Source organism: Hibiscus syriacus, unplaced genomic scaffold (genome assembly GCF_006381635.1).
Source record: "Hibiscus syriacus cultivar Baekdansim isolate YM2019G1 unplaced genomic scaffold, ASM638163v2 tig00110246_pilon, whole genome shotgun sequence".
Classification (NCBI taxonomy): Eukaryota; Viridiplantae; Streptophyta; class Magnoliopsida; order Malvales; family Malvaceae; genus Hibiscus; species Hibiscus syriacus.
The window spans coordinates 125,140-146,422 of NW_024062644.1; the positions used below are offsets into that span (position 1 = coordinate 125,140).

The 21,283-nt window shown below is 39.2% G+C and overlaps 1 protein-coding gene and 1 pseudogene across 1 annotated transcript; both read right to left on the minus strand.

The window, feature by feature from the left end:
* Positions 1-2,889: 2,889 nt before the first annotated feature.
* Positions 2,890-4,641, minus strand: LOC120114756 (rac-like GTP-binding protein RHO1). The gene is made up of 7 exons (XM_039135550.1): positions 4,418-4,641; positions 4,044-4,131; positions 3,847-3,956; positions 3,672-3,735; positions 3,454-3,518; positions 3,294-3,359; positions 2,890-3,206 (listed from the first exon to the last, which is right to left on the minus strand). Exons 1-7 carry the CDS (start codon positions 4,514-4,516, stop codon positions 3,102-3,104), a joined length of 597 nt encoding a protein of 198 aa, XP_038991481.1. The 5' UTR covers positions 4,517-4,641; the 3' UTR covers positions 2,890-3,101.
* A 364-nt stretch (positions 4,642-5,005) lies between these two features.
* LOC120114762 lies at positions 5,006-19,573 on the minus strand (annotated as a pseudogene).
* Between the last annotated feature and the right edge of the window lie 1,710 nt (positions 19,574-21,283).

The following is a 21,283-nucleotide window of genomic DNA, read 5'->3' on the forward strand; positions in this document are numbered from 1 at the left end:
TTATAATACAAGTTAAGTATATTTTGTTGTCGAATCTATTCCAAATGTTAGTCTTAGGCGTTTGGTTCGTTCGAATGTTTATGAGGGAATTGGAATCTGTGAAGGAATTAGAATCTACAGGAATTGGAATTCAATTCCATATACTATTTGGTAATCCAATTTCATATTCTGTTTGGTTCGCAGACATGTCAGATGAATTTGATTTTAGTAATGTAAAATGACAGAATTACCCTTCTTATTTTTTTACTTTATTTTAGTTTATTTTACAACTTACATATAATAATATATTATAAAAAATTAAAAAATATTAAATTTTCATTTTATTGATTGATTATTCATTTCAATAAATTATAAAATTTATGCTAATAAACATTATAAGTTAAAATCATTGCAATCAAAATATGTTAATAAGTTACTAAAAGATAGAGTAATATTTCGATACATTCCAATCAGAGTATGTTAATTAGTTACCAAAAAATATACCAAAAATTATTTTTATTTAATATATGAATTAGAAACTCGACTCGACACGACTCAAAATAATAAAAAAAAGTATTTTTATTCAATAAAAACATTGACTTAATTGAAAAAAATTAAGTTTGTTTTTTTCATCTTAAACCCGAACCCGACCTGACCCGACCCGAATATCACACTTTAAAAACCCGACCCGAACAAAATAAAGTTTCATCCGATCCGACCCGACCCGACCCAACCCGAAATAATAAAAAAATATTTTTATTTAATAAAAACAATGACTTAATCCGACCCGACCCGAATTATATATATTTTCGGGTTGGTCCAGTTTTTTTCACCCTAAACCCGAACCCGACCCGAATATCACACTTAAAAAACCCCGACCCGACTAGACCCAAATATCACACTTAAAAAACCCGACCCGACCCGAACAAAATAAAGTTTCATCCGACCCGACCCAAATATATGAATTAGAAATCCAACCCGACCCGACCCGAAATAATAATAAAAATTTTTTATTTAATAAAAACAGTAACTTATTCCGACCGGACCTGAATTATATATATTTTCTGGTCGGTCCGGTTTTTTCACCCTAAACCCGAACCCGATCCGACCCGAATATCACACTTAAAAAAACCCGATCTGACCCGACCAAAATAAAATTTCACCTGACCCGACCCGACCCGCATATATAAATTAGAAACCCGATCTAACCCGAAATAATAAAAAAATATTTTTATTCAATATATGAATAAGTTACCAAAGGATTGATGAAGATAGTATGATCAAATTTCAATTCCCTCCAATAATGGAATTGAATTCCATCCATTTTTTGATGAAATTCACTTTCCCTCATTTGATAAAATTGAATTCCATCAGGGATTCCAATTCTTTTGAAAAACTTGAATTAAACATGAGAAAGTGGTGGAGTTAGATTCTAATTCCCACTAATTTCAAAGGATTTCATCCAATCAAACGCCACCCGGTTGATGCACGCTTCTTCACTCTGAAGACCCGAGTTCGGCACATTGAAAATGCACTTTTTTTCTTTTCAACTTCTTTTCTTTACATAAGATGATCTTTCTGAAAAAGTAATATATACAATGTTATAAAATATTATCATTTGAAGGGCTTAGACAGTGGTTTAGGTGGAGCTAATAAGAAAACCAAATCACTGGTTCGATTCCCTCAAATTGAATAATATTTCTTTATATAATTTTGTATCAAGTAAGGTGGTGACATGTGTTACTATCTAATTGGATACAAAATAAAATAAAATAAAAATTAATAAAAATTAATAAAAATATCTTCTAATTTGATAGTTACATATTTCATCATCTAATTAGAGGTTTAATTTATTAAATTAAATTAAAATTATAATAAATTTGAAATAATATATAAATATTAAAGATCAAATGTGTAATTATATTAATATTATTGTAACGGTCACTGACATGTTTGAATGTATTTAAATAATTTGATGATATGATTGACAAAAATTTATAAATAGTGGTTAAAATAAAAATGAATTATAGTTGGGTGGTTGGTATATTTTACGCTTAAATTAATAAATATATAAAACAGTGGATTGATAAAGTAAAATGGAGGGAAGGCTTCAAAGTATTTATACTACACCGGCCGATTTTTTTCTTCCAATAGTGCAACGCCACGTTTCTATTTTATGCTTTTAGATATATTTGTTATATTGTTTTTATGTAGGATTGATTATGGTCGTTAACTGAGTTGAGCACTTTTCGGTTAAAATTTAATCAACGTTTGGCTTGGGTTAATTTAATTTAGTTTTGAATTTAAATTTAAAATTTAAAATTTTAACAAGTTAAATTAAATAAGGTTTAATTCGACTAAATAAATTTGTGAGCGGTTTATTTTTTTTATAATTTTTCAAGATGTTATTTGTCCTATTTTTAAAATTGACTATGTATTGTTAAATTCAATTTTTTTCAAGAATAATTGTAATACATCAGTTTGGTGATCAACTCGGTCGATAACGTTGATGACGCCTTGGACAAAAACGTCGGTATTGATTTGTTACTTCTGCCTCTTCGAAATGGATATGTTTTGCCAACATTTTGTTTTAATATTTGCTCATAACTAAACTCGTTGAAATTTCAACTTTCCTACCAAATGGATAATGGTGAACATTTCTTGTTACGGGTATGAAAGCAGATTAATTAATTAAATACAGCTCAAAGAAAATTAAATATTCATAAATCCAGTTCAATAATAATAACATGACACAGCAATTCAATAAAGTTCAATCACTGATCCATGGCATCAACATTAATCATTTAAGCAAAGTGCAAAAAATTTAAACGTCATGAAAGAAACAGTCGTTTCTTAATAGAATCTGGTTAATGAATGCGAGAAGCTTAAACGTTAAAGCAGAAGAGGAAGGAATGCTTGTCATCAATTAGAGATTCGCAATAAGTAAAACAAGAAACAAACCACTAGAAGCTTTCAAAGAAATACCCAGAATGTCAGCAGAGACTATACACGATGGCTTGCCGCTTACTAGAATTTTTTTTTTAAGTTGACACGGACTGGGATACGAGCAGCAAGAAGCTGGCAGGTTGATCCGTCTTCATCGGACTCGAATCTTCCACCGATCACAATATTGAGCAAAGTACACCACCGCCACCATTCGACTTTTGCTTGTTTTTCGGAGGCTGGAGCACTACCTTGATAGCCGCATCAAAAACTGCCTTCACATTCTGAAGTAAAGCCAAGTAGCCAACACACAAGATCATCAATGATATGTTTCTGCTAAGTTTACATGAATGATATGTTGAGAAATTTACCTGCTGTGTTTTCGAACTACACTCAATGTAGGCAGAAGACCCTATCTGTTTCTTTAATTCCTCTCCCTTCACAAATAAGCAAAGCAAAGACTAATGCTGAAACTACATGAAATATACTACCGTTGAAAAGCACAAAACATAATATGCTTTTAACATTTACCTGAGCTGCAGAAATCGGAATTGCATTAGGATGGTCCATAAGGAATTGCTCGTCATCCCGGAGATCTGCAGCAGCAAGGAGTCATAAACACGACAACATTCAATGAAAAGGGAAGAGTTTATGAAACCCTTTTGCTTTTAGGCCATTAGTGAATCAAACCAATTGATCCACATATACCACTATCAAGGGAGCAAGCAAGGGACCAAGAATCTTCATACCGAGCTTAGTTCCAACGAGAACGATTGGAACGCCAGGTGCATAATGCTTTAATTCAGGAATCCACTGAAACCGAAAGCAAGAAAACCACATGATCACTGCATGGCTAAGGTGTTAACATACGTCTTATGATGCATAAAATTATCATCACAGAGGGAAAATATCCAATGATTAAACCTTCTTTGCAACGTTTTCGTAACTAGCCTTGCTGATGAGAGAAAATGCAAGAATAAAGACGTCAGCTCCACGATAGCTCAGTGGTCTCAATCTATTGTAATCCTCCTGACCTGTTCCAAGGCAATGATTTCAAATCACAAGCAAGAAAGAAACCGAATTTGCTAAAAGAAGAGAACTAAAAGTTATTTCGAAATTACCAGCAGTATCCCATAAGCCTATGTTGACAGTGCTGCCATCCACGACGATATTTGCACTGAAATTGTCGAAAACAGTTGGGACATAGTCCTGGTACCATAAGAATTTCAAACGCAAACAGTTACTAGTAAAGAAAAAAACAGTAATATTGGATTCACAGAGAAGATATATCCTTGGACATCATATTCCTGCATTGTACCTCATTTATGAGAGACCAAGAAAAGAAACAATCGAGCAATGTCAATGTTGTGAAATATATAACAGAGCTCACTCGAACATAAACAATTCAACCGATTCGGATCTGATTTATACGAAAATCAAGAAAATACTACGATCATGCAGAACAAAAAGAAGGAAAAGAGCGAAAAAGGTTCACCGTAGGGAAAGTGTTGCTGGTGTAGGAAATCAGCAAGCAGGTTTTGCCGACGGCACCATCGCCGACGGTGACACACTTTATGAATTTCGAGGCACTCATTTTTCCTTGGCCGCTGCACGAGATTAAAAAAATTCGAACCTAATTGTCTATACCTCTTCTCCAAATCTTGGAATTTCTTTCTGTTTCTCCCAAAATCCGGTGAATTGCTTGACGCTCAAGTAGTCGTTAAAGAAAGAATGAGGTCAAGAGGCTTCATCGTTTTGTGTTGGCGAAGCACATCCTAATGGGAGGGAAAGATTAATTGGAAAGTGGGAAGTGAGTGAACAAAGAGAAAATGGAGAGAGAAAGAAAAAAGAATGGCGAAAATTTGGGAAAAATGAGAGGGGAAAAGGGAAATAACTAATCACACATGCGGTGGAAGTGAAATCTGGCCTGTAACAAACTCTTGCCACCTAACCCTCTCCATAACTAACCCTTACTCATAATTTACCACAAAATATTTTCATTAAAAATAATAATAAAGCCCTTTTTATCCTCCACAAATTTGAAAAATCATATTTCAAACAAATCATAAAAGGTGTTTTTGAATACAACAGATTCATCATGTATAAGGTTTTAATGCTAAAACATGGTTTATTTATCATGGATGCTCCTTCACTTCTGTAAACTGACCAATTGTTTACTGTCACCTTTCTTAGTTAGCTCTTCACGCCTGCCTATTTCAACTACTTTCCTTGTTCCAGCACCGCGATGCTGTCCGAATTACGTATCGTCGATAACCGATGCGCTACGATTACGGTGGTGCGGCCTTCCATGAGATTATCCAGAGCCTCTTGAACTAGTTTCTCAGACATCTTGTCAAATGCACTTGTGGCTTCGTCCAGGAGAAGAATGGAAGGATTCTTCAAGATCTCTCTAGCGATCGCCACTCTCTGCTTTTGGCCTCCTGATAGAACGCGGACGTTTGTTTGGTATCCTTCAGGCATTCGGCTGATGAATCGATGAGCATTTGGTGCTCTCAGTATCTCGATCTCCGATGCATCCTCCTTCCCGTACTTGGTGTTTTCGTATATGCAGGTCGAGAACAATGCTGGCTCCCGTTGAACTAAACTCATTCTCAACCTTAGATATCTCAGGTTTAATGTCTAAATATCATAGCCATCAATCAGCACTGCACCCGAAACAGGATCGTAAAATCGCATAATAAGTGCGATCACAGTGCTTTTCCCTAAACCACTCTGTCCAACTACGGCTAGACTCTTCCCGGTTGATGTTTTCATGTTTAAGTCCTCAAAAATGGTTACATCAGGTCTCATTGGATACTTGAAACTAACATTTCTAAACTCTATGTCTCCCTTGATCTCGCTTACCACCTCCGATGTGGAATCATTAGGTTCAATCGATGTTCTGTGAAGAATTCTGAAAAATGACTTGAGTGCTTGTGACCCCTTCACAATATCTGGGTGAGAGCCAATGTTTCTGCCACGGCCAGTGCAGTGATTATCAAAACCATAAAGGACTTCATGATGTCACCGAAGTTCGATCTGTTTTGTTTGATTAGCACGGATGCATACCAAAGGCCAAGGGCGTAGGAACAGAACGCAAAGAGCTGAGATACACCATACACAAAACCTGAAATATGACCTCGCAACAAGGCTTGCTTATTCGGTCGGTTTAGTTCTGAGGCAAACCGGAGAAATATCCAGTCTTCAACACCGAATGCAGCCACAGTACGAATGTTAACTATTGCTTCTCGTGCCACAGCAGTTGCTCTAGTGTAGCTATGGCTGTAATTCCCTCCAAATCCTTCGAGAAACAGTTGCTGCAGTTATCAAAGAGAGAATAAAAAACCGTAATAGAAGACCTGAAGAATCGAAATAAGTGGTCTCTAAACCTTACCTCAGTTATGGAAGCACCTATAAGGGAAAGGAAGCGATAATAACCGATGCAATACGCCAGCTTAAAGTGAATGCAATTACAAACGCTGTCACGGTAAGTGCTACATTCTGCACGATTGTGGATAGCCGATCAGCTAGAGCACTTCGTACAAGGGTTGCATCCGCAGCTAAAGCTGCTGTCAGCGAACCAGTATTGTTCTCATCCAAATCAAACCAACCAATCTCATTGGAAAGGATAGCTAAATATAAAGAATTAAATTGGAGGTTATTCTACGGTGCAAAGTCGATACTAAAATTTCATATTCTAGAGGATTTGCAATGTGATGAATGTTCCACAATGGGAATTTTTTTTTATCAAATTCAGCTTCCTAGATTGAGAAATAGAAAAGAACCTGAGAACATTGATAAAAGAACACAAGCTGTGAGGTGCTCTCCCATTAAGGTGTAGAAATAGTGTTGCAACAGATATATTGGAATGGTAAGAATATGTTGAATATTTTAGATGGCAGTCAATATTATTGAAAGTTGATGGCAGCGGGCTGCTGCAAATTAGAATTCAAAGTTAGGCATTATTTTATTGAAATAGAAATAGGGTTAATTACAAGATTAATCCTTAAGTTTCAACTATAAATACCCTAGCTCATTTAGCTTCAAAATCATCCAAAAATCATTTCTTCCTTCCAATACTAGAGAGTTTTCTTGTGAGTAGTGAGTGTTTTGTAAACACTTGTAAATTTTCTCTCTTAGTAAAAGATTTGCAGCAGTCCGAAGACGTAAGCACAATTGGCTGAACTCCGTTATCAATTTTTCAGGTATTATTTTTCCGCTTTTATTTTGCATTCTCACTAATCTGGTTATAGGGAAATTACTTGTACTGGGTTTATTTCATAACAATTGGCGATACGAATTTGTCGACGGAGGTGTTCTAATACACGATGGTTCGCAAGAATTGTCAGAAACGATCCAAAGAAGCCAGATTCGAGTGGGAGCGATGGCTGCAGATGAAGGGAAGGTGAAAATTGAAAAGTTCGATGGTGCAGACTTTGGCTTTTGGAAGATGCAGATTGAAGATATTTTGTACCAGAAAAATCTATATCAACCTCTCTCAGGAAAACAACCAGAGGGCATGAAGAATGAAGACTGGTCTCTTCTCGACAGACAAGCCCTCGGAGTTATTCGACTGACGTTGTCCCGCAATGTTGCTTTCAACATAGCAAAGGAAAAGACCACGGCGAGTCTTATGGCAGCTCTCTCCAGTATGTATGAGAAGCCATCAGCCTCAAACACAATTTACGGATGACGAAAGGGGCATCGATGGCACAACACCTAAATGAACTCAACACAATTACAACTCAGTTGAGTTCAGTGGAAATTGAATTCGATGATGAAGTTCGAGCTTTAATTCTCTTATCAGCTCTACCAGACAGTTGGAATGCTACTGTTACAGCAGTTAGCAGCTCGTCGGGAAATAGTAAATTGAAATTCGACGATGTTCGGGATCTGGTACTGAGCGAAGAAATTCGACGGAGAGAATCGGGTGAAGCATCAACCTCCTCAGCCTTGCACACGGAGTCCAGAGGGAGAACTTCAAAAAGAAATTCAAATCATGGCAGATCAAAATCCAGACTAGGAAAATCCAGAACGGGAAAGAAAGATTTTACCTGTTATAATTGTGGCAAGAAGGGTCACTTTAAAAGAGATTGTCGAGCACCGAAGAAAAATACCGGTGCACAGGAATCCGCTAACGTGACAGAGGAGACATGTGATGCCATGATTCTAAGAATCAACAGTCCGATTGAATCATGGATCTTGGATTCAGGGGCATCTTTCCACTCCACCCCATGCCAAGAAATCATGGAGAACTATGTCAGTGGTGATTTTGGGAAGGTTCATCTAGCTGATGATGAAACCTTGAAGATCGTCGGAAAAGGAGACATCCGACTAAAGTTGCCAAACCAGACCACCTGGAAGCTGACAGGAGTGAGACATATTCCTGGCCTCAAAAGAAATCTGATTTCTGTAGGACAGCTTGATGGAGAAGGTTATAGTACAACTTTTTCAGGCTGTGAATGGAAGATTACAAAAGGAGCACTCGTCATTGCTCGTGGTAAGAAGACCGATACTCTCTATGTAACCTCAAACTTAGAAAATATCATTGCTACAGCAGATGCTGATGGAAAATCAAACCTATGGCACCAAAGGCTTGGCCATATGAGCGAGAAAGGGATGAAAATACTTTTGTCAAAAGGGAAGCTGCCAGATCTAAAGAACGTAGATGTTGGACTATGCGAGGATTTCATCTTTGGCAAACAAAAGAAAGTCAGCTTTGTAAAGATTGACAAGACTCCCAAGGCAGAAAGATTATAATTGGTTCATACTGATGTATAGGGACCATCCCCAGTTTCATCTCTTGCAGGCTCACTATTTTATGTCACCTTCATCGATGATTCAACAAGGAAGGTGTGGGTTTATTTTCTGAAGAAGAAATCAGAAGTCTTTGATACCTTCAGAAAATGGAAGGCCATGGTGGAAAATGAGACTAGTCTGAAAGTCAAGCGGTTGAGGTCTGACAATGGAGGAGAGTACAGAGATAGTAGATTCAGAGATTTCTGCGCAAACAATGGGATCAAGATGGAGACAACAGTTCCCATAACACCGCAGCAGAATGGCGTTGCAGAGCGCATGAACAGAACTCTGAATGAACGTGCCAGAAGCATGAGGATACATGCCGGACTACCCAAATTTCTATGGGCTGAAGCTATCAACACTGCAGCTTACCTGATCAACCGTGGGCCCTCAATTCCTTTGGATGGTAGAATACCAGAGGAAGTTTGGAGCAAGAAAGAAATAAACCTTTCACACTTAAGAGTGTTTGGTTGTATTTCTTATGTACACATAGACTCTGCTGAAAGAAGTAAACTTGATGCTAAGTCCAAAAAATATACCTTTGTTGGTTATGGCGGTGATGAGTTCGGTTACCGGTTTTGGGACTATGAAAATCGAAAGATCATCAGAAGCATAGATGTCATTTTCAATGAGAATGTGATGTACAAAGACAGGTCAACTATAGAATCAAGTAGCTCAAATACCAAAGCTGAAATAAAGGAATTTGCTGAGTTCGAGGAGGTTTCTAGAAATGATGTTCAGATCAATCCTGAAGCAGTTCAAGAAGACCCAGGCACACCAGAATTAAGACGCTCCTCCAGAATTCCTAAACCAACCCAACGGTATTCTCCTTCTTTGCACTACTTGTTGCTGGCTGGCAATGGTGAACCAGAGTGCTATGATGAAGCAATGCAAGTGGAGGATTCAGTCAAGTGGGAGTCTTCCATGAAAGATGAGATGGACTCGCTTATGTCAAATCAGACGTGAGAATTAGCTGAATTACCACCAGACAAGAAAGCGCTCCACAACAAGTGGATTTACAGGATCAAAGAAGAGTATGATGGGAGCAAACGCTACAAAGAAAGATTGGTTGTCAAAGGTTTTCAGCAAAAAGAAGGTATTGACTACAATGAAATTTTCTCTCTAGTCGTAAAACTGTCCACAATCAGACTGATGCTGAAAATTGTAGATGCAGAGAATTTACATCTTGAGCAGTTAGATGTAAAGACAGCTTTCCTTAATGGTGATTTGGAGGAAGAAATCTATATGAGGCAGCCAGAAGGCTTCATAGAGGCAGACAAGAAAAACCTGGTATGCAGGTTAAAGAAGAGCTTGTATGGTTTAAAACAAGCTCCTAGACAGTGGTACAAGAAGTTTGATAGTTTCATGGGTAGCAATAGTTTTACCAGATGCCAAGCAGACCATTGTTGCTACATCAAGAGGTTTGACAATAGCTTCATTATTTTATGATGACATACTCGTTGCAGGCTCATATATGCAAGAGATTATAAACTTGAAGCAAAAATTGTCGAAGCCGTTTGCTATGAAGGATCTGGGCGCTGCAAAGCAGATTCTTGGGATAAGGATCAAGAGAGACACAAATTCGGGGACTTTGATGTTATCACAGGCTGAGTACATCAACAAAGTACTCTCCAGGTTCAACATGCAAGATGCTAAACCAGTAAGTACACCTTTAGGTGTTCATTTCAGACTCTCCAAAGAACAGTCACCAAAGACGGAGGAAGAACGAGCACACATGGTGAAGGTGCCGTATGCCTCAGCAATTGGAAGTCTCATGTATGCCATGGTTTGTACTAGACCAGATATTGCTCATGCAGTGGGAGCTGTTAGCAGGTACATGAATAATCCAGGCAAGGTACACTGGGAAGCAGTCAAATGGATCCTCAGATATCTGCGGGGTACCACAAATAAAGCACTTTGTTTCAAAGGTGGAGATACGATACTGACAGGCTATGTAGATGTTGACTTAGCCGGAAATGTCGACATCAGAAGAAGCACTACAGGGTATGTCTATACTCTCGGAGGAACTGCAGTGAGTTGGGTTTCTCAACTACAGAAGATAGTTGCTCTCTCCATAACTGAAGTAGAATATGTCGCTGTTACGGAAGCCAGCAAGGAGATGGTTTGGCTCCAAAGTTTCTTGGAAGAGTTAGGCAAGAAACAAGAAAACAATGTCTTGTATTGCGACAGTTAAAGAGCTATCCATCTAGCAAAGAATCCGTTTTTTCATTCCAGGATGAAGCATATACAATTGCGATATCATTTTATCCGGTCTCTTCTGGAAGATGGGATTTTGAAACTTGAAAAGATCAGTGAAGCTTAAAATCTGGCAGACATGTTGACAAAGACGGTGACCACGGACAAACTGAAGTTGTGTTCAACTTCAGTTGGCATGCTAGAATAACAAGACCAGAAATGCTACTGCATTGATCGAGGTGTGAAGACAGATTAAAATCAGTCTTCAAGTGGGATATTATTGAATATTCTAGATGGCAGCCAACATTATTGAAAGTTGATGGCAGCCGGCTGCTGCAAATTAGAATTCAAAGTTAGGCATTATTTTATTGAAATAGAAATAGGGTTAATTATAAGATTAATCCCTAAGTTTCAACTATAAATACCCTAGCTCATTTAGCTTCAAAATCATCCAAAAATCATTTCTTCCTTCCAATACTAGAGAGTTTTCTTGTGAGTAGTGAGTGTTTTGTAAACACCTGTAAATTTTCTCTCTTATTAAAAGATTTGCAGTAGTTCGGAGACGTAAGCACAATTGGCTGAACTCCATTATTAATTTTTTGGGTATTATTTTTCCACTTTATTTTGCATTCCCACTAATCTAGTTATAGGGAAATTACTTGTACTGAGTTTATTTCCTAACAGAATAGCTAGACCAACAAAAAGAGAGCCACCCTTTCAATCTCTCTCTTAATTTGAACATCATCAGGAGAGTAGAATGCGGTCAAGACATGCGTGATTCCGAAGGAAAATAATGGAGCTTCCATGCCCCCCGGAGTTGCACCAACCGAGCCAAGCAGTGCATAGGGCCATTCTGGTGCATTTAGTTTAAGTAGTTCCCATATCGAAGGATTAGGTGCAGAACGTTGCTGAGTCGAGTTTTGATAACTTTTCTCCAATCCTATTTCTGCAACTGATGAGGAATCCTTCCCAGGATTTTGACTATCTTGAGGTTGTTGGAAGCTAGAACTTACGGAAGCATCAGAATGACATATAGAGTTTGAATCTGCAGTGTTTTCTGATACTTGCAAGCTAACTAGAGCTGCATACTCCATTCTTAGACATCAAATCCATGTGGCTCCCACTCTCAACAACCTGTCCATTCTTCAAAACAATAATGGTGTCGACATCTCGAATGGTAGATAACCGATATGCCACAATGATTGTCGATCTATTTGACACAATCCTATCCAGTGCTTGCTGAACTGTGAGTTCTGATTCTGCATCAAGAGCACCAGTATCTTTGGATTTCTCAACACAACTCTAGCTATAGTAATTCGTTGTTTTTGACCTCCAGAAAGTTGAGTTCCTTCTTCTCCGACCTAAATTCAACAAACTTTCAAAGCATCACACTCGAGGATCGGTCACAAATAGCAGAAACTATGAAAACAGCCTACTCATTGTCTATACATGTAATAAATGTCTTCATTTTTTCCCTAATTGATTAACAAAAAGTAACCTCTGAGAACATACCTGTTTTTCATAAGTATCAGGTAGTTCCTGAATGAAAGAATGTGCATTAGCATCTAATATAAGTTGCTCCATGTCTGCATCTTCTTTTCCTAGTAGGGTATTGTTTGCTATCGTTGTGTCGAACAGAGCTGGTTCTTGGCCAACCAATCCCATTTGTTCTCTCAACCATTTTAACTGCAGATTCTTAAGATCATATCCATGCAATAGTATTTTACCTGATAATGCTGGTGTATAAGCCAAGAGAAATAATACTATACCGTAACTCGATTCATAATCTCTGAAATTTTGTAACTTACCTGAAGTGGGATCATAGAAACGTTGAACCATGGATATGATGGTACTATCAAGGCAGATCATTCACAAGACAATCAACCAGATTCTTAGCCTACAATCATGCAAATCTTCTCACCGAGAATAATGCCTCTGATCTCTTCAATCAATGTAAATAGATAGTGCAGCAGGTTTTCAGCAATACAGTTGTAATTCTTTCCTTTTTTATACCTATGTAATTCCTTAAGTTTAGCATGAACTCTGTATAAATTACATTCTAAACACATCAATGATGAATGAGGAATATTTTCCATTGTAATACCTTTCTTCAATTCTCTACATGGTATCAGATGACCACAACTCATACGAGAATACGATCCCTTCCTCTGACATGGTTTCCCCTCAAAATCCAAATACTCAACCTCCCTCCCCGATCGAAACTCCTCTGGTTGCTCTCAATACCACAGCCCAAATTAATGAGAAATTAACTCCCTCCACCTTTCCACAATGGCGTGCCCAATTTGAAGCTCTTCTCATTGGGTACGACCTACTAGATTATGTAACTGGTCTTTCGGTCTGTCCATCATCTGATGGCACTCCATCTTCTGCTTTAAAAATCACCCACTGGGTTCGGCAAGACAAGCTGATTCTCAGTGCCCTCCTTGCCTCTACCTCCACCACAATCACTCCTCTTATTGCTACCGCTAAGACTTCTCATGAGGCCTGGAAAAAATTGAACCATATGTATGCTAGCAGATCTCGCATGAGAGCTATGCAACTCAAGGAAGAAATTACCTTGATTCAAAAGGGAAATCGCTCGATTTCAGACTATCTCCATGCTGTAAAGGCGCTGGCTGATGAGATAGCTCTAATCGATCATCCTATATCCGATGATGATCTAACCCTTTACATTCTTAATGGTTTGGGTTCTGATTTCAGGGAAATAGCTACACCAATCCGTGCAAGGGAACGATCCTTAACATTCGAAGAACTTCATGATCTTCTGGTCGGTCATGACAGCTATCTCCGGCGGCTTTAGTCGGCCACTCAACAGCTTGTGGTGTCGGTGAACTACACGAACTGCAAGTCCTCTGGAAATAATTTCCAGAAAATTCAAGGCAAGCCCTCTGGTTTCTCTCGGAACCAGGGCCAAAACAAAGACTCCAGACCTCATAACAAATCAACGGGCCAGCCCAATACTTCTCAAAAACGGTATCAGCCTAAATGTCAATTCTGTGACCAGATTGGTCACACGGCCAAGTCATGTCCTCAACTGCTTTCTCACTCCGTCACTACCAATTGCACCTCTACCTCAAATGTTCTGGACAACAAATGGCTCATGGACTCCGCTGCATCTCACAACATCACTGGAGATCTAAAAAATCTATCAATTCATTCTAAATATGATGGCACCGATGAAGTTGTACTTGGTGATGGTTCAGGTTTGGCTGTGTCACACATCGGATCCCTCACTTTAAAATCACCACAAAAGACCTTCATTCTCCAAGATACACTTTGTGTTCCAAACATTTCCAAAAATCTTATCTCTGTGCATCATTTTACATCCCAAAATAATGTGTTTATTGAATTTCACCCTTCTTATTTTCTTGTGAAGGACAAGACCTCGGGGGAGAACCTATTAAGAGGAGCATGTGAAAATGGTGTATACATCTTCCCGAAAACCCTGGTGGCATCTTCTTTTCCAATGGTTGCTAATGTGCATGAAAGAACCTCTATTGACGGGTGGCACAAACGTCTTGGTCATCCGTCCTCCAAAATTGTTCACAATGTTGTGCGAAATTTTTCCCTTCCAATCACAAAAAATAAAGATTTTTTTTCTATGTCCTTCATGCTCTATTAATAAAGCTCATCAACAACCATTTGGTTCTAATAGTATCTCAAGTAATGCCCCTCTTGAACTTATTTATACCGATGTTTGGGGTCCCGTTCATAGTGTTGGTTTAGATGGTTCTAGATATTATCTTATTTTTATTGACCATTACACCAAATACATGTGGTTTTATTCTATGCAAACGAAATCTAGTGTTACCAAAATTTTTCCCCAATTCAAAACTCTTGTTGAAAATCGGTTCCAAAGCAAAATTAAAACAATCTACTCGGACAATGGGGGAGAATATGTGAGTTTAAAACCTTTCCTTGCTCTTCATGGCATAAGTCATTTAACTACCGCTCCGCACACACCACAATAAAATGGTATCTCGGAACGACGTCACCGTCATCTAGTAGAAACCGGTCTTACTTTGCTTCATGATGCAAATTTACCTCTCACTTATTGGCCACATGCCTTTCAAACAACCACATATCTTATAAATCGTCAACCCACACCTTTACTCCAAAATATCTCTCCGTACCAAGCTCTTTTTGGTCAACCACCAAATTATCTTAAATTAAGAAAATTTGGTTGTTTGTGTTATCCACTCACCAAACCGTACAACATACACAAAATGGACCCAAAATCCACACCCTGCATTTTTTTTGGGCTATTCCCTCACTCAGAATGCTTATCGTTGTCTCGATCTAACAACACGGCGCCTGTACATCTCACGCCATGTTTTATTTGACGAGGCCCAAAACCCTTTGACTGAACCTTCCTCTACATCACTCTCTACTCCTCTGAGTCTCTCCAAAGTTCCACATTCGGTTCCAGCTGCTCTGCCGCCCGTGTCACTTCCGTCGCCACCAGTGCCTCCGAAAGGTTCTCCCACCATAGTCACTGCACCTCTAGGTACATCTCGGTTCTCTACTTCTTTTGATTTACAAACTCAATTGCATTTAGATTCAAATGTTGACAACCCGACATCTGCAAACCCCTTCTCACCCAACTTGTTACCGAATCTAAATCCCTCCTCCACTCCCTCTGTCAATCCTGACCTAGGAGATAGCTCTACCCATCCATCTTACCTTCCCCTTCAAAATCCCTCCCGAAACCCTCACTCATCCACTTCCCGAACCCATCATATGACCACTCGGTCTATGAACCAAATCTTCAAGCCAAAACAGTTGCACACTGTTACCAAACATCCCTTACCCGACACCATTGAGCCCACATGTGTGAGTCAAGCTGTCTCTGAACCTCACTGGCGTGAGGCCATGTCCCATGAACTCACTGCACTCATGCGGCATGGCACTTGGGACCTGGTTCCCCCTCCAAGTCATTGCAGTCCAGTAGGCTGCAAATGGGTTTTTCGAGTGAAGCGTAAACCTGATGGGTCTGTGGATCGGTTTAAAGCCCGCCTTGTGGCAAAAGGGTATCACCAACATCCATGATTAGATTATAAAGAGACCTTTAGTCCTGTGGTTAAGCCAGCCACAATTCGAACTGTATTAGCTATTGCTGTGATGAATGGGTGGGGTATGCGACAAATGGACATTAATAATGCTTTCTTGCATGGGGAACTTACTGAAACTGTCTACATGCTACAACCCCCAGGCTTTAAAGATTTAACCAAGCCTGACTATGTCTGTCGCCTTCGCAAGGCTATCTATGGTTTAAAACAGGCACCTCGTGCGTGGTACTCAGCCCTGAAAAATGCTCTACTTCAGTTTGGCTTTAAGAACTCACAGGCAGATTCTTCGTTGTTCATTTATAAACATGAAGGTATTATATGTTATTTTCTGGTTTATGTGGACGACTTAGTAATCACTGGAAATAATTCCAAATTTGTAAGTTCTATTTTGGAACAACTTGGCCGGAAATTTTCATTAAAAGACATGGGGTCCTTAAATTACTTCTTGGGCGTGGAAGTCTTACCCACTAAGGATGGCATCTTTTTTTCCCAACATAAATATGTCTGTGATTTGCTATCTAATACAAACATGCTTGGGGCCAAAGAAGTCTGCACTCCTCTCTCCACCAGCACACCTCTCAAACTCAATGATGGTACTGCTTCTGTTGACAGCACTGAATACAGAAGAGTAATTGGAAGCCTCCAATACCTCTCCCTCACTTGCCCAGACATCTCATTTGCTGTGAACAAACTGTCTCAGTTCATGCACAAGCCTACTCAAACTCACTGGACAGCAACAAAGCGTCTCCTGCGCTACTTGAAACACACCATCTTCCATGGTGTTAAACTTACCTGCAAGACAAACCCCATTCTCACAACCTTTTCAGATACCGATTTGGCCGACAACTTTGATGATCGCACCTCCACTTCAGCCTATATCAGCTTCCTCGGTTGCAATCCAATCTCTTGGAGCTCAAAGAAACAACGAGCTGTGGCACGATCGTCGACTGAAGCAGAATACAGGGCTCTTGCTAATGCTGCCTCTGAAACTGTTTGGCTACACTCTCTTCTTCGAGAACTTGGTTTCAAACTTCAATCCGCTCCATCAGTGCTTTGTGACAATCTTGGAGCTACACATCTTAGTTTCAATCCTGTGCAACATTCAAGGATGAAACATATCCAAATTGACCTTCACTTTGTTCGAGATTTGGTTCAACAGGGTGTTCTTCAAGTCAAACATGTTCACACTCAAGACCAGCTAGCAGATTTATTAACCAAACCTCTCTCAAGGCAGCGGACGGAAATACTCAGAAGCAAAATTGCTCTTGCTGATGGCAGCTCAATTTTGAGGGGGTGTATCAAGGCAGATCATTCACAAGACAATCAACCAGATTCTTAGCCTACAATCATGCAAATCTTCTCACCGAGAATAATGCCTCTGATCTCTTCAATCAATGTAAATAGATAGTGCAGCAGGTTTTCAGCAATACAGTTGTAATTCTTTCCTTTTTTATACCTATGTAATTCCTTAAGTTTAGCATGAACTCTGTATAAATTACATTCTAAACACATCAATGATGAATGAGGAATATTTTCCATTGTAATACCTTTCTTCAATTCTCTACAGGTACTCTTTCATGAACCACTTGGACCAACAACCGCAAACGTCTTCCTGGCATCCATTGAGAAGGTTAAATTCTCAAACACCGTGTGAAGCCTAGACGGGTAAGCAAAACAGACCTCACGAAACTCTTATCTTTCCAACAACTTTTGGCAAAATTGTTTCACCATCCGACTGTCCTGAAGGCTTCGAGTCTGCTTTTATCATGCTGAAGATATTGGTTGCAGCTGCCCGGCCTTTAGCAATTGCAGCAAGGTTTGGTGCTGCTTGACCTAAAGCACTACAAAAGCAAAACAACTGTTTCTTTATCATAGAATTCGATTAATCGGAGATAAACTCCCTGAAAATTTGTTAGAAGATTCAGATTATACTTACAATCCACTAAAAATGACATTGATAATTGTAGTAAACGCTTTCCCTTCATTTGTTTTATGCCGGCATACCAAAGGAGAAAGGCCCAGGTACAGAAAAGCAGGCCATAGGTAAATCCAACACACACCCCTTTTTCAAGTCCACTTCTCTTCCCCATTTTAAGAGCATATTTGCAAGTGAACTATAGTATGCTTTAACTGCTTTTTCCTCTCCTACAAATGCGTATACGGTGCGAATCTGTGAAATAACCTGAACTAAAAGGCAAATAAAAGCTAACTCCATACATGAAACAAGATTGAGAAATTAGTTTGCAGGCATGATCGTTATATTAAATTGAAGATATGTCAAAGTTCTTGCTAAGTTTGAGAGCATAGAGTCCACTGCCACCAACTAAAAATCGATACTCATCAGAATCCGAAACTGTAACAGCATGGTGTTTCTTGTACCTTGGAATTGTGTGTTCAAAGAGAAAAACCTTCTTAAAACTTACCTCCTCGGCGATCTTCCCTGCTTCAGCATAAGCTGCCTCACCCTTTTCTGATAGAGTTGGCATAATTATAGTATAGGCTCCGCCAGCAATGGCTATCAGTGGAACTACAACCAAGGTGAGTAGTGTAAGCTGCCATAAAGAGGTAAACCCAATGGTAAAACCGACGACAAATTATAAAAGGTAACAGAAAGCATGACATTTCTGCTCCAAGATACATGAGAGAATATAGTGTTGGTGAAATATCAGACCAAAGTTTTGAACATTATGAGAATCTTTATGGTCCTGTTTATGGTAATATACCTTGTCTCCTATGGCATCCTGGACAAGGATTGCATCACTGGAGATATGAAAAATAATGTTAGAATCTCTGGCTTCAGTGTCAAAGTAGCTTATATCTTTTCTCAAAACCGACTGAAGATATTTCAGATGCAAACGGGTCGTCTGTCTCTCCCCGGTTTGCATCCAGAACGCAACACCTGAAGAAAGAAAATCAACAAGGATTTTATCAAAGTACTAGAAGAAACTTTGAGAAAACGGGAAACTGTAATAGCCAGTGAGGAGCAAGAAACATGAAATACACCTATCCAGCCGATGCGAAAACAACAAGACCAAGGTAGACCAAGTACAAAGCATGCTGCAAGGGGTTAAGAAGTATCAATATTAAGCAAAATCTTGTCAAATTTTTTGTTATGTTGTGAAAATTCAGATCCCTGATTTTGCAAATATGATGATGGTTTCTAACTGGAAGAACAAACTGAAGTAATTAAGTTGAAATAATAAGCCTGAGTAGAATAGAATTGATTATAGAATGCCTCCTGGTTGTATCATTCCATTTGGAAAGCACTTTCCATATAACATCAGAGCTAGCATAGTAGTAGCACCTTAGAAACACGAGCAGACAATTTGTGAGGATCGGAAGGCATATGTCCTAAAGGATCTATCATGCGTCCAAACAAAACGAAGAACACCGGAAGAGCAGCCCCATGGATGTACGCCGCTAAACTTCCAAAAAGAATCAGCGTGCAATCTAATTTATCAGAAGTAGAAAAAATTTCAAAGTATGAACAGGTTTTATGGGGTCAAATTCGATTGTTGCTCCGTCTTCTGTACTGAACTCTGCTCACTCAGCTCTATTTCTTCAATTTTTCAGCCTGAGAAACGCCCGCAAATGCTTTGGAATTGATTAAGAGAGATGATAAAAGGAAATGAAGCAAAAAGGGAATCGCATCATTTAGTTCTTGCGTTGGTGATGATGAGAGGCAATGCAAGTCCCTTCCCGCTTCTTTAAATGTAAATTTAACACAGTTGGCAAGCTAACCGTTGGGAATTAACCGAGTAATTTTCTTATAATCAGATTTGTGAGAATGCGAAATAATAGCGTAAAAATAATACCTGAAATTGATAACGGAGTTCAACCAATTATGCCTACGTCTCCGCACTGCCGCAAATCTTTTACTAAAGAAAGAAAATTTACAGGTGTTTACAAAACACTCACAACTAAAAAAAAACTCTCTAAACTCTTTAGTATTGGAAGAAAAAAATGATTTATGATGATTTTGAAGCTAAATGAGTTAGGGTATTTATAGTTGAAACTTAAGGACTAATCTTATAAATACCCTAAAGTCCAATGGACTAAAAGAGCAATATTCCCATTGTATTTTTTCAACAATTTGCAGTTTCAATTTTCGGTGCCCCTTGCCAACCGCCCATGTGTTGCAAAATTTTCAACAATTTACAGCTTCAATTTTCGATGCAAAAATTTTCAACAATCTCCCACTTGAAGACTGATTTTAATCTGTCTTCACACCTCGATTAATGCAGCAACATTTCTGACCTTGTTACTCTAGCATGCCAAATGAAGCTGAACACAAGTTCAGTTTGTCCGTAGTCGCTATCCTGTAAACCCACTTGTTATTGGGCAGTTTTTTCGTGGTTGCCTTGTCCCTCAACGTCTTGGCTCCCTTTGACTCTTGTCCACTAGCCTTTGAAGGATTGTTCCTCACTTGAACATCCTCGGCAAGCCCTTGCTTCGACTATTCTCTTATGATGGTCTCTGAAGCCATGTTCTCTACATGAACATGCTCGACAAACTCCATGAACACAGACAACTCTTCTTGTACTTGGCTTCTACTCGCCTTGGCATAAACAAACCGTATTGAGCCAAGTCTCAACTCCTCTTCGATCATAGGTTCGCCCTCTCCTCTGGACAACTCAATCCTGGGCTCATCCATCACCTTGGATGACTTGGCTCCCCTCGGGTAATCTTGCAACACCTCTGGCATCTTAAGTCTGCGCCCCATCGTTTGCTCAACTCTTACCCTCGACTTAGCATCTTTGACACTTGAACTTGTGTCAAGACTGCACACATCTTCTCCAGATCCACCATCTGGTTCATCGTTGAGTGGATTTTCACTGTCACTCTAGGAACAATATTCCTCATCCTTTGACTTGCCTTTATCATGGAATCTCTTGCCGCTACCCTCGACTTTTGGCTTTACTTTGGAAGTCTTGTTCTTCTCGACTCTAAATTCCTTGATGGACTCGGCGGTTATCAAGGCTTTAGAAAACTCTTTGACTTCCCTTCGCTCCAGCACTTTCTTTGCCCATGGCTTCAATTCGAACATGAAGGTGAAGAACCCATCTTCTTCAGTCAAACTTGAGACTTTGAGCATGAGTATTCTGAATCGACTCACATACTCCTTAAGTATCCCTTTATGCCTGAGACGCCTCAACTTGGACCACGCTTCCATCATAGCATACTGTGAGCGAACTTGCTCACTTTGCACCCTCGACTTGACGACTTTATCTCTTGCTATCGCACCTAGTCCCTTCTTGTGCTCGACTTCTTTGACA